The sequence below is a fragment of the Blastomyces dermatitidis genome, assembly GCF_000003525.1.
Source record: "Blastomyces dermatitidis ER-3 genomic scaffold supercont1.2, whole genome shotgun sequence".
In the NCBI taxonomy this organism is placed as follows: domain Eukaryota; kingdom Fungi; phylum Ascomycota; class Eurotiomycetes; order Onygenales; family Ajellomycetaceae; genus Blastomyces; species Blastomyces dermatitidis.
In genome coordinates, this window is record NW_025544775.1 from 361,173 (window position 1) to 377,772 (window position 16,600).

The 16,600-nt window shown below is 32.5% G+C and overlaps 2 protein-coding genes across 2 annotated transcripts; both read left to right on the top strand.

The window, feature by feature from the left end:
- The first annotated feature begins 13,373 nt into the window (after positions 1-13,373).
- On the top strand, positions 13,374-14,092 carry BDCG_16353 (uncharacterized protein). Its single transcript, XM_045425599.1, has one exon. It carries the CDS (start codon positions 13,389-13,391, stop codon positions 13,677-13,679), a length of 291 nt encoding a protein of 96 aa, XP_045279573.1. The 5' UTR covers positions 13,374-13,388; the 3' UTR covers positions 13,680-14,092.
- Positions 14,093-14,365: 273 nt separating this feature from the next.
- Positions 14,366-16,371, top strand: BDCG_01396 (copper metallochaperone ATX1). Its single transcript, XM_045416898.1, has 2 exons — positions 14,366-15,285; positions 15,500-16,371. The coding sequence occupies exons 1-2, from the start codon at positions 15,192-15,194 to the stop codon at positions 15,649-15,651; spliced, it is 246 nt and encodes an 81-aa protein (XP_045273859.1). The 5' UTR covers positions 14,366-15,191; the 3' UTR covers positions 15,652-16,371.
- The last annotated feature ends 229 nt before the right edge of the window (positions 16,372-16,600 follow it).

Below are 16,600 nucleotides of genomic sequence, written 5' to 3' on the forward strand. Positions count from 1 at the left end.
TGAGATTTAAAGTCATTTAAAGCAATAAAAATAATTTAAATTGAGAAGTGAAAATCATGATCTCATTTGAAAAATGTGATAAGAGTAGACAGTAAGTCTCACTGAGACAGTATGAAACTACTATCTAATGTTAAAACCGTGTAATGAGATCAGTTGAATTGATAATGAGACTATCAAAAAGTCTGATTCTGATCTCAAACACGGTCACATGGTCAGTCTATAAGAGATTATGTAATACAGTTATTTATAATCTGAATAATCAGTTATATACAAATCATGCATCTCTTGTATTATCTGAGTGTATAGAGATTCAGACTGAGAAATTAAATATCATTTATAAAATTATCAAGTGTTATTATCATCAATTGAATATTTCAAGATGTCAGTCTTTATATGTAATTCTGAAGAGAATTAAGACACTTCTTATTATACTGCTTTAGTATGAGTCTGAAGAAGTTCATTGACTTAAGCTGTTATATATCATAGTTCATTCAGTGTAGAAGAAGTTAAGATATCAGTATCAGTATTAATGATAGTTTGAACAGAGAGTGGTTTAATTAGAGAAGTATATATAATGTCATGAGTTGTTTTATCTTAATCAACTAGGATCTTCAGATCTAAGAGCTGATATTCTTAGTTCATTCAATGAGTGTCTGTTACATTAGAAGATATATCTTACTCTTATTATAAGAGAGTATCTATTATCAAGTTCTGATCATCAGAGTAATAGTATATAATGAAATGAAGATAACTTAATAGCTCAGATTATCATATCTGATATTTAGTAAGTTTGTAAATAATTATCAAATACTTAAGATTTTTATAATCTGTGATTATCTCAAATTCAGAGATACTTCAGAGTTCAGAGTAGACTGACTGTGTGACTGTATCTGAGACCAGAACTAGATTTTTTGATAGTCTCATTATCAATTCAACTGATTTCATTACACAGTTTTAACATTAGATAGTAGTCTCATACTGTCTCAGTGAGACTTACTGTCTACTCTTATCACATTTTTCAAATAAGATTATGATTTTCACTTCTCAATTTAAATTATTTTTATTGCTTTAAATGACTTTAAATCTCATTTAAGTGTTATCAAAAAGTGTTACTTTTTAAAAAATTAAAAATAGTCTAAAAAAAACCTTAAAATGTTCAAAAATAGTAACTTTATATCAAGAATGAGATTAAATGAAATTAAATGAGATCACTTTCTTATTTTTTTCAAGTCATGATTTCATTTTAAGATCTGATATATAGTCACTTTACATGTTTTTTTAATGACTAGTCTCAGTGAGATTCATATCAAGAAATGTATGAGATCAGATTAAATGAGATTAAATGTGAAATTCATGATTTCAGCAGCCAGTCTAGCTGCAGCTGATAATATCTTATAAAATAAGTCAGTTATAATCATCTGATCTGAACTCTGAGTTCTGTATTATCTGACATCACAGCTCTTAACTGATAAGAGCTATATATAACTAAGAAAGAGAGAAGAGACTAATGTAATAAGCTACATCTGATTAATTATATAGACTATTTTATTACACTTTACAGATTCTTATCACTCTGATTCTTAATCACTGATTCTCAGCTAAAAACCTACAGAATTTCTATGCTCCGGTGGCCGAATGATTAATGCGGCCACCCGGTAGCATCTTGGCGTGGGAAACCAAGGTGTGTGGGTTCGAAACCCGCAGAGAATACATTAAATCCAGAACTCAAGCATCTTAGATTTCTAATAAATACAGAGATGTACAAATCACTTCAATGAATTGCTCTATGTTTCTGAGCTAAGAAGTTATTATCATATGTATCTAATTATCACTTCTTTGTATTTTTCTATATTCTTGTTATCTTAGTATAATCTCAATACCTGTATTTTCTTCTGTATAATCAATACTTAATCTGTATTTAATATCACATAAGAACTCATCATAAGCTCCGCTTGTATATGAGTATAATGAAAGAATAATAATAATAATAATACAGAATTTCTATTCTTCTGCTCTGAAGCTTTACTATGTATAAAAACCTCTATTCTTCTACTCTGAAGTTTCACTATATATATTACTATATATGTGTATAAATATTCACTCTGATTACTGATTTTCACACTTTCTCTTTCTTTTCTTCTCTAATGTTTTTCTCTTTATTATATAAGATCTATATATTATATCAATCTATTCAGCGTAGACCTCTTACAATAGTTGACTTTATAGATATAGAAAAAACTCTGAGATTTAAAAATTCTCAGATAGATATTATAGTCTCTGACTGTATACATCTATAATTGAAGAATAATAATAATAATAATAATATAAGATCAGATTAAATAAGATTAAATATGAAATTCATAGTCTCAGCAGTCAGTCTAATTCAGTCAGTGTTGAAATTGCTTATACAAAGATTTCTACTTGAAATAACTGTTGAATTTTCTTATATTAATGTTATTAAGTTACATGTATATTAACTATCTATTATTGTTGTAATTTCAACATTGCTTAGAGTTACTGTAGCACTGTATCTATACTTGTATTTAAAAGTTCTCTTATATTATTATTAGACATATTGTTCATCAGATGTGTGATATCTGTGAAATCAGAAGAAGTGTAATTATATGAATATTTTATACATTTAAAATATCAGAACTCTCAGATCTTTCACTGACATTCTCTTTATAAGATCTTATTACAGAATTAGAGTGAATGATGAGTAAGCTTCTATTTAGAGACTCAGTGTTTACTTAACTGATTGAGACTCAGTGTCTGCTTAACTGATTGTTTATTTCTCTTATTTCTTACACATTGCTATACATTCAGATATCTTCTCAATGAATAATCATTTCTAATAAGAAGATAATGAATATTTTTCAAGTGTAAGAGATCTACACTAAATAGATTGATATAATATTTATAGATCTTATATAACAAAGTGAAAAATGTTAAAGAAGAAAAGAAAGAGAAAGTACAGAAATTAACAATCAGAGTGAATATTTATACATGTACATAGTGAAGCTTCAGAGCAGAAGAATAGAAAATTCATGAATTTTTTAACTGAGAATCAGTGACTGAGAATTGAAGCTTTTAACAGACTGAGAATTAGAGCTTTTAGTGAAATCTGTGAAGTGAAATTTCATGAGTTTTTCAGCTGAGAATCAGTGACTGAGAATTGAAGCTTTTAGCAGACTGAGAATTGAAGCTTTCAGCGGAATCTGTGAAGTGTAATGAAATAGTCTATATAATTGATCAGATGCAGCCTGTTACAAGCTTCTTCTTTTCTTCAGTTCTTTTAAATTCTTGAAGTAAATGTGCATTCTTTTGAGCTAGATGCATGCTTTTTCTCACAGTTAAAGAATTTAAGCAGAGTATATTAACATATTTCATCTCTTTTTGAGTATATTTTATATTTATACTCAGTAGTTTGATAATTTTTAACACAGAATTCATATTTTGAGTCTCTGAAATAAGAGATTGTAAAGTATTTATATCTTTGATAGTTTAAACACTGTGTTTATACTTTGAGATTTATTCTTAAGTCTTTGTATTTATGAATACTTATTTTCAAATCTGTCACTCTTACTTCAGAGATTTTTAATTGTTTAAGTATCTTTTATATAAATTAGAATAGAGATATTTCTTCTGTTTTATCTCAATTTATGTCACGCTCCCGGCCGCGTCAAGGCCCCGTTGCGGTTCCACACGGCCCATCACTTTCATGTGAATAATTTCATCCTGTCTGAACTGGTTTCCAACCACTCTATGACATAATTCGGATGTATCATAGAAAGATCCAATTGATGAATATGAGAACCCTGCTTTTATATGAGGTCAGCAGATTACTCTTCCTTAGCAATGAGACGCCGCTGAGGTATCACTTCAGCTATTCTCACTCATGGAATGGGAGGAGGGTATCCGCCCATTGTCTATATAGAATAGCTAGATACTGACTCCTCATCAAAGAAGTCAGTGATTCATTTTCCTTCTACTGAAATATATACAAGAGTTACTATGTGCCTCATACAATCTTCTTAGTATACTAAGTATCATATCTGTGATATCCTCGCAATAATCTTGTAACCTACAAGCTCACTATTCAAGCAAGATAGTCAAGCTCACTCATACAGCTTCTCAAACAACTACTTCTATATAATACTGCTGACTAGTCACTGTTTCAGTTCTGTCACATTACAATTTGAATCACTTGACCTGATTATATGTTTGAATCAGTTGAGCTCTAACAGACTGATATAGCCTCATGCACTCATGCTGGGACTGACCTGACCTCACTTTCTGAAGAAAACACTACATTATTTTCTAGAGTGTGTACATCTCTATCTCAGCAGAAATCTGAGATTTCTGAACTCACTGCATATTTTGACATGAGCTCTTTAATCACTCTGCCACTACTGCAGCCTCTACACACCTACATCTATCATGGAGATAGAGAGATTAAGATCAGAGATTCTCTGAGATATAAGAGAAACATCTTATCTGAATTTCACAGCTTTATCTGTACTCTTGAACAGAAATTCCACCTTAACCTGAGCCAGTATAATACTCATAAGATATGAGTAATATACACTGTCAACCTCCTTGAAGACATCTCTGCAACTACTTGAGTCATTAAGAAGAGAGAGCTTGAGTGTATCAATACTGTTATAACTTGAGAAGAATTCAAGAACTTTCTACTTAATTAAATCAAAGATCACTGCAATCACAGCTTCACAGCAGTGCAGCAGTTCAACTCATTATATCAATGAGATAATGAGAATTCTTTCAATTTCAATGCAAGATTTGAAGAATATTGAGAGGAATTAACTGATGATTTGAATCAATTAAAAACATAGCTTTATCTCACAAAGCTGACTCATAAGATGTGAATAATGATATTATAATATCAGAGTTCATCAATCAATCACACTGAGCTTGTCAACCTGGCTTCTCAGATCTATTTGAATAATCAATTCTCTGAGAAAAAGGTCAATAAAACCTCTTCTAAGTAATTAACAATGAGATTTAAACAGCATCATGACAGCTTCAGTGTGAAGAAAGTAAAGAAGAATTTCAAGTGTTCTGATTCTTCACTCACTGTGAAGAAACATTAAAAAAGATTTGATAAAGATTTCTATTTCAACTGCAGAGCTGATGATCACTATGTCAGTGATTGTAAGAAGCTGAAGAAGAGAAGAAACTGAGAAGATATCTTCTTAAAGTCAACTCCTCTTCTGACAAATATATTCACAGAAGATAAAGAAGAGAAAGAAAAGAATTGACAATTCTCACATCTCTGAGTTCATATTACAATCACAATACATACTCTGAATGAGAAGATATCAGTGAGATGTCTACTCAACTCTGAGACAGATATCAACTTCATATTCTATTCCTTTTCTTTGATAAAGAGTTGAAAGAAGATAGACCTGTCAGATTATATGAAATTTACAGATGAAATGAAATGTCACTGTTTTGACATAATTCAAGCAAAGTGTGTGATCACAGACTCAGAAGAAATCTTCAAGAAGAGCAGTCTGCTTCTTCACACAGTCAACATCATAGATAAGAACATTATTCTAGATCTTCTATAATTGAGAGAAAACAATTCTCTCATTGACTGAGTCACTCAGACATGATGGTATCATCTCACTGATGAAGAGACAGTGATAGAGAAACCTGAAGAGTTTCATCAGAAGAATCTTGAGAAAAAGATTGAGTTGATATACTGTGTAGCAGGTGATTGAGACTTGAAGATAGATGAAGAAGTCATCACTCTCACTGCAAGATTAGCAGCAGTATCTGTTATTGAAGACAGATGTACACAATGTCTCTTTACAGATTTTAAGAATGTCTTTTCAGAAAGAGAAGTAGTGAAGTTTCCTGACATCAAGATGTAACATAAGATTTATCTTAAAGACAGTGCAACAGCACTGTACAGGTCTCTTTACAACTTGTCTGTAAAGGAGTTGAATATTCTGCACAAATATCTTGAAGAAGCATAATCAAAGAACTGAATACATTCATCAAAGAGTTCAGCAGAGATGTCTATACTCTTTGTACTTAAGAAGAATAATAGACTATGTCTATATATAGACTACAGAGGCTTTAATAAGATGATGATTAAGAATCACTATTCATTACTGTTAATCAATGAGATGATCAATCAATTATCTAAAGCAAAGATGTTCTCAAAGATTGATATATGAAATGTCTATTATAGAATCAGAGTTAATGAAGATGATATTTGAAAAACAGCTTTTTATATCAAGTACAGCAATTTTGAATATCTTGTTTTATCTTTTAATCTTTGTAATACTTCAGTCATCTTTCAGATCTATATAAATGAGACACTGCAGGGCCTTGTCAATGTCTTCTACATAGTATACTTAGACAACATTCTAATCTTCTCAAAAATGAAGAAAGAACATGATACTCATGTTTGAGAAGTGTTGAGTTGCTTGAGACAGCATCAACTCTATGTAAACACTGAAAAATACTCATTCTACATACAGGAGATTGATTTCTTAGGTTATGTTATTGAGATAAATAGCATTTCAATGAACAGAAGCTGAGTCTCTGTCATTGAGAACTGGCCAACACTGCAGATGTACTGTGAGATACAGATGTTTCTAGAATTTGTGAATTTCTACAGATGATTCATCTATGCATATTCATGAATTACTGCCTCTCTTACAGATCTGTTGAAGAGAAGTATGAAAGACAGAAAAACAGAACTGTTTATTCTCACTCAAGACACTGCACAGGTGTTTGCAGAATTAAAACAAGCTTTCACAGATGTCACAATACTGAATCACTTTAATTCTGACTTACTCAGTCAGTGTGAGACTGATGCATTCAGAAATAAGATCTGTGAAATCTTTTCACAGTTGACACTGAAGATCTTTCAACATTGAAAGAATCAGAGAATAATCATCTCTGAAAAAACAGATAATGAATTGTCTGTGAGAGAAGACTTTTTCACAGAGTCTATAAGACACTGCAAATGAAGATCAGTGATCTTCTTCTTCAAGAAGTTATCACTTATACAGAGAAGGTATGATACTCATGATCAGAAGATATTAGCAATTATTAAATTCTTTAAGATCTAGTGACATTATCTTCAGAGTAGTAAGTACTCAGTGTAAGTTCTCACTGATTATGCAAATCTGCATTACTTCTTGACAACAAAGAGCTTGACAGAACATCAAGCCAGGTGAGCATAGCTGCTTTCAGAGTATGATTTCTATATCTGATACTGTTCAGATTAGCTTAATCTCATCAACACACTGTCTAGACAGCCTGATTATAATATCATTGATGTGAAGAAGAATTCTATAAAAGAATCTCTGTCATCACTGCAGAAGAAGCTGGCTGCAGAGGATTGAGATTCTCTAAAGCTTAGAAATGACGTCAGAGAGGCAGCTGTGTGACTCAGTATAGAAGATAAAAGAGAATCCAGATTCTCACAGAGAACTGACACTGAAGATCATAAGCTTCTCATGTTATATCTTACAATCATTGAATTGATAAAGAATGAAATGATCTACAATCTTTCAATCTGACTACTTTTGAAATTCATTAATAAGTTACAGAAGAAAGATATCTTTACTACAGCTTGAATTCAGAAGTTAAAGAAGAAAGAGTTCAGTTTAAACTTGAAAGAGACAGGCCCTGAGCAGGGCAGTGCTGCTAAGAAATCAAGTCACTGATAACTAGAAGAATATGAACTTCTACTGCTAAATGATTCAGTCTTTATTTCTTATAGTAGAACAGTGCACTAGAAGTTATTGAGAATTTATCATAATGATCTTCATGCAGAACACTTCAGATTAGAGAAGACTGAGAAGCTTCTAAAATGTAAATATACTTGAAACAAGCTCTGAACAGATGTCAAAGAGTATATTGAGACTTACAATATCTATCAAAGAATAAAGATTTCATAGTATAAGTAATACAGTGAGTTGATATCACTGCCTGTTTCAAAGAGTCTATGATAGAATCTATTGATGAATTTCATAGTTGATCTACTGAAGTCAATAAGAGTCAAAGAATATGACTCAATTTTAATCATTGTTGATCACTTTATGAAGATGATCAGATATATTTCTACTTATAAAAAGATTAAAGCCTCTGAATTGACTGACCTGTTTTTAGATATCATTATTCATGATCACAGTGCTCTGAAATCATTAATAACAGATTGAGAATCTCTCTTCATCAGCAAGTACTGATCAGCTTTTTACTATCATCTTATAATAAGATATCTTCTCAGTACTGCTTTTCATCTGCAGACTGATGATCAGACTGAATGCCAGAATTAGACACTAAAACAGCATCTTCAAGCATTCTATTTATATTATCAGAATAATTGACTCAAACATCTTCTAATCACTGAATTCATATATAACAATGTAAAGAATATAATCTTAAAGATATCTTCTTTCTATACTTATTATAAATATAATTCTTCATTACTCAGTGACATCATAGACAACATTTCAAAGAGAGAGATAGACAGTCAGAATGTCAGACAGATACAAAGAACAGAGTATCTCTCAGTGTTAGAAGTAAAAGTGAGATTGAAACTTTTAAACAAAATTTATAAGAAGATGATGAAAAGTATTCATCATACTCAGAAGTGATAGATAAAATACTATAATTGAAAACATCTTTCAATAAAGTTCTTAATAGAGAATCAAGTACTACTTTTAGTAAAGAATATCAAGATAATAAGACTGTATAAGAAGCTCAGTGAGTGATGACTAGAATCTTTTCTGATAATAAGAGTGATGAGTAAGCAGACATATGAGTTAAAATTATTCACAGAATTGAAATCAATTCATTCTATTTTTCATATTTTCTATTTGAAGCTCTATAAGTAACATCTCAGAGCAGAGCTATCTCAGTCAGATAATATTAAGATTAAGAGTGATACTGAATATCTTATGAAGAAAATATTGAATAAGTGAATATATTACAGCAAGCTTCAATATCTTGTTAAATAAGAAGATTATTCATTATTAGAGAATTCATGAGAATCACTTAAGTATTTGAAAAATACTGAGAAAGAGATTGTAATCTATAAAACAGCTAGTAGAGACTGTTCTATTACATGTCAGAGATATTAAATAAGAAATATCACTTAAAACTTCTCATTTTTTCTAAAGAGTTTTTTTAAAGATAATTTTACAGTGATGAGCTAATATCTTATAAACTCTGTAACACTCTTCTTCTATTTTCTCTTAAAGAATTTTTAGAAGTTTAATAAGACTATACAAGTGTAAAATTTCTGAAGTGATTAGAGAAAAGAAATATTAAAAATTAATAAAAAGATTAATATTATTAATCTGCAGACTGCTGCTATTCTAATAGAGCTGCAGTCTGCTGAAAAAGTAAAAAGAGAGACCAGAGCTTACTCATTAATAACTACACTCTCATCAAACTCATTCTTCACTATTGAAGTCTCTGATACTGATATCTTTATCTGTTGAGAAGTTAGTGCTGTAGTACTGTAGAGAAGCATGCTATAGAAGAGTATAAGAGATACTGAAAGTATTAACTTATTAACTTATAAAGTATCTCAGTCATCTGCTTTAACTGAAGTGAGATTCTCTCTAATCAGTGATTAATCTCTATAATACTTTTAACAGCAGCACTGACTGATCTCTTCTTAAGATTAGTCATTCTGAGATATTTTTTCATCTCAGAGATTCATACTTTCATCTTCTTTTACAGATGAGTAAGAGAGATCTCTTCAGTCTTGACAGAATTTATCAATACTTAAAGCTCTGAGACTCTCACTCTGTACTGCTTAGATATCTAAACTTCTTATCAGAACTGATATGATGTCTTTCTGTGAGATAATACTTACAGAGAGATAGAAGTTATTGTTGCAGATATAACAGAAATAACAGAAGTGAGAGAAGAGATAGATATATAAAATCCCCTTCTTCTTCAGCTGCTTGATGCAGCACAGACAAGTAGTGATATCAGTCAGAGACTGTATTAGAGCCTTCTCACAGAGAGAAGATGAAGAAACTGCAGAACTCTGCAGACTCAACTCAGCAGTATTCTGAGCAGAGCTCAGATGTGCTGTGAAAGAGAAACTACAGATTAAGCTTCTCAGAGTCACTGTTTTCAGAATCAAGCTCTTTTCAGGTTCCTCTCTGAATGATCACACAGAGTCATACATCACTGTATTAATCGGGGGGAGAGAGCAGTGTTGCAACAGCAGTGAGAGGGGTAAGAGATGAATCAGACATGAATGAACTGACTGGCAGAAGGAATGACACTTCACTGCAAGGTACAGTGACTATCACCATGACTGTAAAAGAAGCAGGAGAAGAAGGAGATGTGACAATGAAAGTAGTACTCTCACAGCTCATTGATATCACTGTCTTCACCTTCAACCTGGCTTTCTTGGCGGCCATGAAGGCCGCTGCTGCACTACAAAGATGTTTGTTACTCACTAGAAAATGTCAGAATAAGTTCTTGATTATTCTTCAAGAATGATACTCTCATGCACTCACTATTATGATTGAGAGAGAGAGAAGAAAAATGTTTCACAGAGAAAGAATCTTTTCAAAAAATCCTGTCACTACTATTAGCTTTGTCTTTAAAACATATCACTTTTGCAGGGAATTTCATATATAGAATGAAATATATTGAGAGATCTGCAAGTCACTTATTAACTACATTTTTCACATTTCAAATTGATATATAAGAAACCCACTTATCACATGTTTGATTTGAATGATAGTGAGAAAAGAAAGACCTACACAGTCAGCAGAAAAACTCATCTATTTCTTTATATCACATGCAGCACATACACTGTCAATTGATTGATAATCATTGCTATATAATAAAGATAATTCCTAATCTGATAATCTTGAGAACATAGAGACTATACTCTTAAAGAGAAGAGTATTATCACACTCTCAGCTGTATCAAGACTCTGTTACAGTTTCACACAGCTCATCACTTTCATGTAGATAATTTCATTCTATCTGAACTGGTTTTCAATCACTCTATAATATTATTCAGATATATCATAGAAAGATCTGATTGATGAATATGAGAATCTTACTTTTATACAAGATCAGCAGATTACTCTTTCTTGACAATGAGATGCTGCTGAGATATTACTTCAGCTATTCTTGCTCATGAAATGAGAGAAGAGTATTCACTCATTATCTATATAGAATAGCTAGATACTGACTTCTCATTAAAGAAGTCAGTGATTTATTTTTCTTCTACTGAAATATATACAAGAGTTACTGCATGTCTCATACAATCTTCTTAGTATACTAAGTATCATATCTGTGATATTCTCACAATAACCTTGTAGCCTATGAGCTCACTATTTAAGCAAGATAGTTAAGCTCATTTATACAGCTTCTCAAACAACTACTTCTACATGACACTGCTGACTAGTCACTATTTCAGTTCCGCTATATTACAATTTAATTGAATTCAGTTATACATACTTCTTTCTCAGTTGAATAGAATTGTATTCTTCTAACTTATTTTTAAGAAGTAGTATTTCTTTCTCACAGTTGAAAATTTCAACTGAAATATTATAAAGAATGAATTTGTTTTACTTTTCATCTCTTTCAGATAGAATTATTTTTTTTAATAGAGATTCTATTACTAATTTTCAGATATTCTCATTCTTAATAAAGAATTTCACACTGAATTCAGATATTATAGTTAGAACAATAGAAATTTCAAAGAAAGATAACTTAATTCAAGCTATAACTAATTTTTAAACTTTAATATCACTTATTAACTGAGAAAAGAACTGCTGATTAATTTCATTTATAATTTTAAAAATAAGATTTAAGTTCAGCTTGTTCTTCTGCAGAATCTCTCTATTTAAGACTTTGAGAATAAGTCTTCTATTTCTGAAGATTTGAAAGTTTTTCTCTTTTTATATTTTCTTCTCTTCTTTCTTATGAAGAGAAGTATGAGCATTTTTCTTCTGAGTATTTTCAGAATTTCAAGCAGGTTTTAAAATAATAGATTTAGAAACAGCAGATTCTGCTGCTTGAGTATATGTTTTTTTCTGATTTAAAGAAGAAAAAGAAGAAGAAGAGTCAGTGATTATACTCAGAATTTTCAATATTTTTTTAACTGTATTTGAAATTTCAAGTTTGAACTTAATCATCTTCTATAGTTATTTAGTCTGAGTATGAAGAATTAACAGAACTTCTTCATTCATCTCAATTAGACACTGTTTTTCAAGAATTTTACTGACTTTTTCAAGTTCTTATATTTCAAGAACTTGTTATTTCTCTATTTTTTCTTTCTTTCTTCTCTTCAGAATTTTAATCTTAGAAATAGCATCTGAGAAAGCAACCTTTTCTACATTAACTATGTGTATTTTTAAACTTATTTTACTTACTCAATGAAAAGTTGATCAAACTATTTCAAAGAAAGAATGAAAGGCTTTTATATATAAAACACCTGATTTTTTTCATACTAGTTCAGTAACTAGGTTAGATTTTTAAAGATAATCTAATAAACTAAAATTAATTTTTAAAATAAATTAATAAAATCTTATAATAAAGAATTAAATAATAGATTTTTTTTCTCTTTATAGTAATAAAGAATTTTTTCTTATTAAAATTTTTATAAATATAAAGAGTTTTTAATAAGTACTCTTATAATACTAAGTCTGATTTTATAAAATTATTTAATAAAAAACTTTCACAGATAAAGTTTTAAAAAGAGAAAAATGTATAAAAAATCTCACTTTTTACAGATTTTTTATCTTTATTTCAATTTCTTATATAATTGATAAAATTAACAGTTCTTAATTATATACAATTATATAGACTGAAGTTTATAATTATTATTTATAACTTAATTTAAATACTATTGTATATTTAATTTTTACATTTATTTTTTTACTGTGAATACTTTTAGTAATTATTAGTATATATTACATTAAGCTGTCAATCTCTAAATAATCACCTGCAAGTACTTATTCTTACATATTAAGAACTGCTTAAGAAGTTTACATTTTATCAAAGTAATAACTTAAATAATATATTCTGTCTCAGTTTCATCTAACAGATAATTTTACTTTGAATATATAGTTTAAATGCTTCATCTCTGACTGTCATCAAAGACTTAAGATGATATAGATATAAAAAAGCAAGAAAACTTTGTACGTAATAGTATAACAGCTCTGTATACTCTTTAAAACTCACAGTATATAATTGAATTGAATTGAATTGAATATTCTGTATTATATTTAATAATGTGACTGATTTATTTATTTATTAAATATTATGAAATTATTACTATTACTTAAAAAAAATATAAATTATATTGATAATATTTCAAATCTATAATATTCAAGCGGTGCCCTGGGCCCATGGGCCATGACCCGTCACCCGCAAACCATCGACGCAGAATGCGGTATCTGCATGGAACCGTATGTCGAGGTCAGGGAAGACACCGACGGTGTTGACAGTTCTATTACTAGCCAGCGGGGACTTGTCTGGTGCAAAGCGCAGTGTGGCGGAAACCTGCACAAGGCGTGTTTCAGCAGGTGGGAGGCTCAGTGCTTGAGAGGTGGCCTAGGGCAAAGCCGTTGTGTGGTAACGTGTCCGTTGTGTTGCGCTGAGTGGAAGGATGAGGAGCAGGGGGAGGAGGAGGAGAGAGTAAGGTAACACGGCGGCGCTTGTTGTTGTGGGTTACTTGTCGCTTTTTCTTTTTCTTTTTTTTCTTTATATATTTATTTTAAATTGACGGCCTTTTCCCCTTCCCGACTCTCGCATTGTGGACTGGGTGTTGTTTTCCAAATGTGCTTTCTTCTTATCTTGCCTTGAGTGTGTCTCTTCCATTTCAAGATGATGCATTCTCTCTTTTATTTCGCTTTTTCCCCTTGTTCCCTCCTAGTCAGAAAGAAAGAGGTGCGAGCTGAAAAGACCTGGCAGGATGAAGAACCTGGTAGAGTTTGTTTGACTTGACATGACAATGATCAAACAAATTTGGCCAACTCCTCACTCAAAGACAGATAGACAGTCAGTCAGTGGTGAAAATGTCAGGTCAATAATGACAAATATTGAAATTTCAATTTGGTCATATATACAGAGTGATTAGAAATAAATTGAATTATGTTGAAGTGTGAAGTGAATTTTGCAAAGCACTTGGAGTTGTATGCGTGTATGTACAGTAGTTAACTTACATATTAACTACCTACCAGTTGGTCCAAGCTCCTGGGATTTGAATAATTTAAAGTTATTGGGATAATAACTTCAAAAAAAATCTACAATCACTGACAACCACAGCACTGCTGCATGCAGCGCTACCAATCTAGAGAATTTCTCCATAGTAGAGAAGTTGTATATATATAGCCAGCTGGTCATTCTGCCATTCTAAGAGTCAATAATTCATTTTTAATATATCTGAGTTACACATACAAATCTCTATGTGATTCTTTGCACTGTACCATTGATATTGTCCATATTCTCTCACTATAGGCATATAGAACTGGTTGACCAGCCAAACAACTGTCCTTATATATACCACCAACCCGAGAGCTTCTATGACGTGATTTCGGCCGCCTGACTAATATAACCAGCTTATATTTGGTATTTAGTTGGAAGATCTTTGGCCGAACAATGTTCCCCAGTCTTCTCTGCGAGATAATTGCGTGTTTCCTCAGATATTAATGCGGGCATTGCGGTGTTTTTGCGTGTTTTGCTTACCAATTCGTTTATCCAAGGGAGATAAGTTGCTTGTGAGTGTGAGAGAGAGAGGTAGAGAGAAGAGAAGCAGGCGAAGCCTATCGGATAAACGAATTGGAATCACTGGAACGATGCTGAACCCTAGTTACGTTTAAGTTATTTATTACGGATTACGGAATAGAAAGAGGGAATTAATTATGTTTCAGAAAAACAAACAAAGCATGGGCAAGAAGCCTGATAAATATTAACCAGGCGGACGGCGGGGGGGAAGGGAGGGGGATTGATTAATTAATTTCGGTGTCGCAGATACCTCCTCCATAGTATTTAACTACTATCCCTGTGTATAATATAAATATAACAACACCCCTACGTTTCCTTTGGCCTCCCCTCTGTCGTTCATCTTTCCTCGACTCTTCTTCTTACCTTACTACTACGGACACCCGCTCCAGAGACAAAAGACAAAGAAGAAAAGATAGCAAAACGAAAGCAACAATGACCGACACACAACACGAGTACAAATTTAACGTCACCATGAGCTGTGGCGGCTGCTCAGGCGCCATCGAGCGCGTCCTCAAGAAACTTGACGGTAAGCCCGTGTCTCTCTCTGTGTGGCTTTCCGCTGCGGGGTAGCTAGCTGGTTTCCTCTCAATCAATTCCCCTCAATCAAAGAAGATATACATACTGCATCCCCTCCCCGAAAGATACCTACCTACCCAAGAAGAAAACTAGAAAACTAGAAAGAAAAAAAAAAAAAAGAGAGAACCAGAACTAACCCCCCCTCCCAAAAAAAAAAACCACAGGCGTCAAATCCTACACCGTCAATCTCGAATCGCAGACCGCAACCGTCCTCACTGAACCTTCGCTTGAATACGACACCGTGCTCGCCACCATTAAGAAAACAGGCAAGACAGTCACTAAGGGCGAGGCTGATGGTGTGCAGAAGGACGTTTAAATATGGACAATTATATTTGGAGAAAAAGGTATGGGGAGGTGGGGGTAAGAGACATATCGGGGTATATCGCCGCGGCACATGGTTGGTAGTGTTGGTAGTTGATGGTTTGGCGACACGGAGCGGCGCGTGGGGGTTTGTTACATTACAAAGGTTACGATTATAGGTGAAGAGGGACTTTCATTGCAGTTGACGGACGGTGGAGGGAGCGAGAGAGCGCTGGATTATTTTTCATATTTTGAAATAGGTGGAATCCCCAACGTTCTGATAACTATGGGGAGGGTTTTCCTGCCTTCTTTTTACGAATGTGGCATCAGATCAGAGGCAGAAATACCAGAGGGAGAGGATAGATAGGGTCAATCTCATGCCTTGCCTTGCTCTCCGGGATTACTTGCACGCTATCACCATAGCAATACAATATCTTTAGCCAGCTATCTTTAAAGAATCGTAATATTTGTTTCTTAAAACTAGTTTGTTTGCTCTAGTTAAACATTTGATAGATGCTAACTATCACCTCACCAACATTTATGTCAGTTAATAGCACTGTACATACAAAGAAAATCAAATGGATCTCCTAGGCGATTAATTAATCCACATAAATTGGCTCCACTGGAGTCTCAAGCCAGTATGTACATGCATTACGTCAACCCTCCTCCGAGGCAATTGGGTATCAAGTAACTACTGTACAGCATTGCCGCGGGGAGAGAATGACACAAAAAGTAAAAAAGACAACAATATGGAACAAGAAGAGCGGAAACATGCAGAACTAGTCCGAGGGAGCCGGTGGAATCCGCCGGCGCGTAACAGAAACTCCTCCACAAAACTCCAAACCAAACAATGCGTTCAAAGTTCCAACCCCGTCTATTATCGTAGTAAACCCGTCACCGCCTGGCCTCCCGCATTAAGGCAAACCCAACACCAACTCAATAAATACAGAGATTATAAGATTAAA

Coding starts and splice junctions, on each gene's coding strand:
- BDCG_01396 (XM_045416898.1), top strand. CDS start 15,192: ATGACCGACACACAACACGAGTACAAATTTAACGTCACCATGAGCTGT. Junction 15,286..15,499: donor CGTCCTCAAGAAACTTGACG/GTAAGCCCGTGT, acceptor AAAAAACCACAG/GCGTCAAATCCTACACCGTC.
- BDCG_16353 (XM_045425599.1), top strand. CDS start 13,389: ATGACCCGTCACCCGCAAACCATCGACGCAGAATGCGGTATCTGCATG.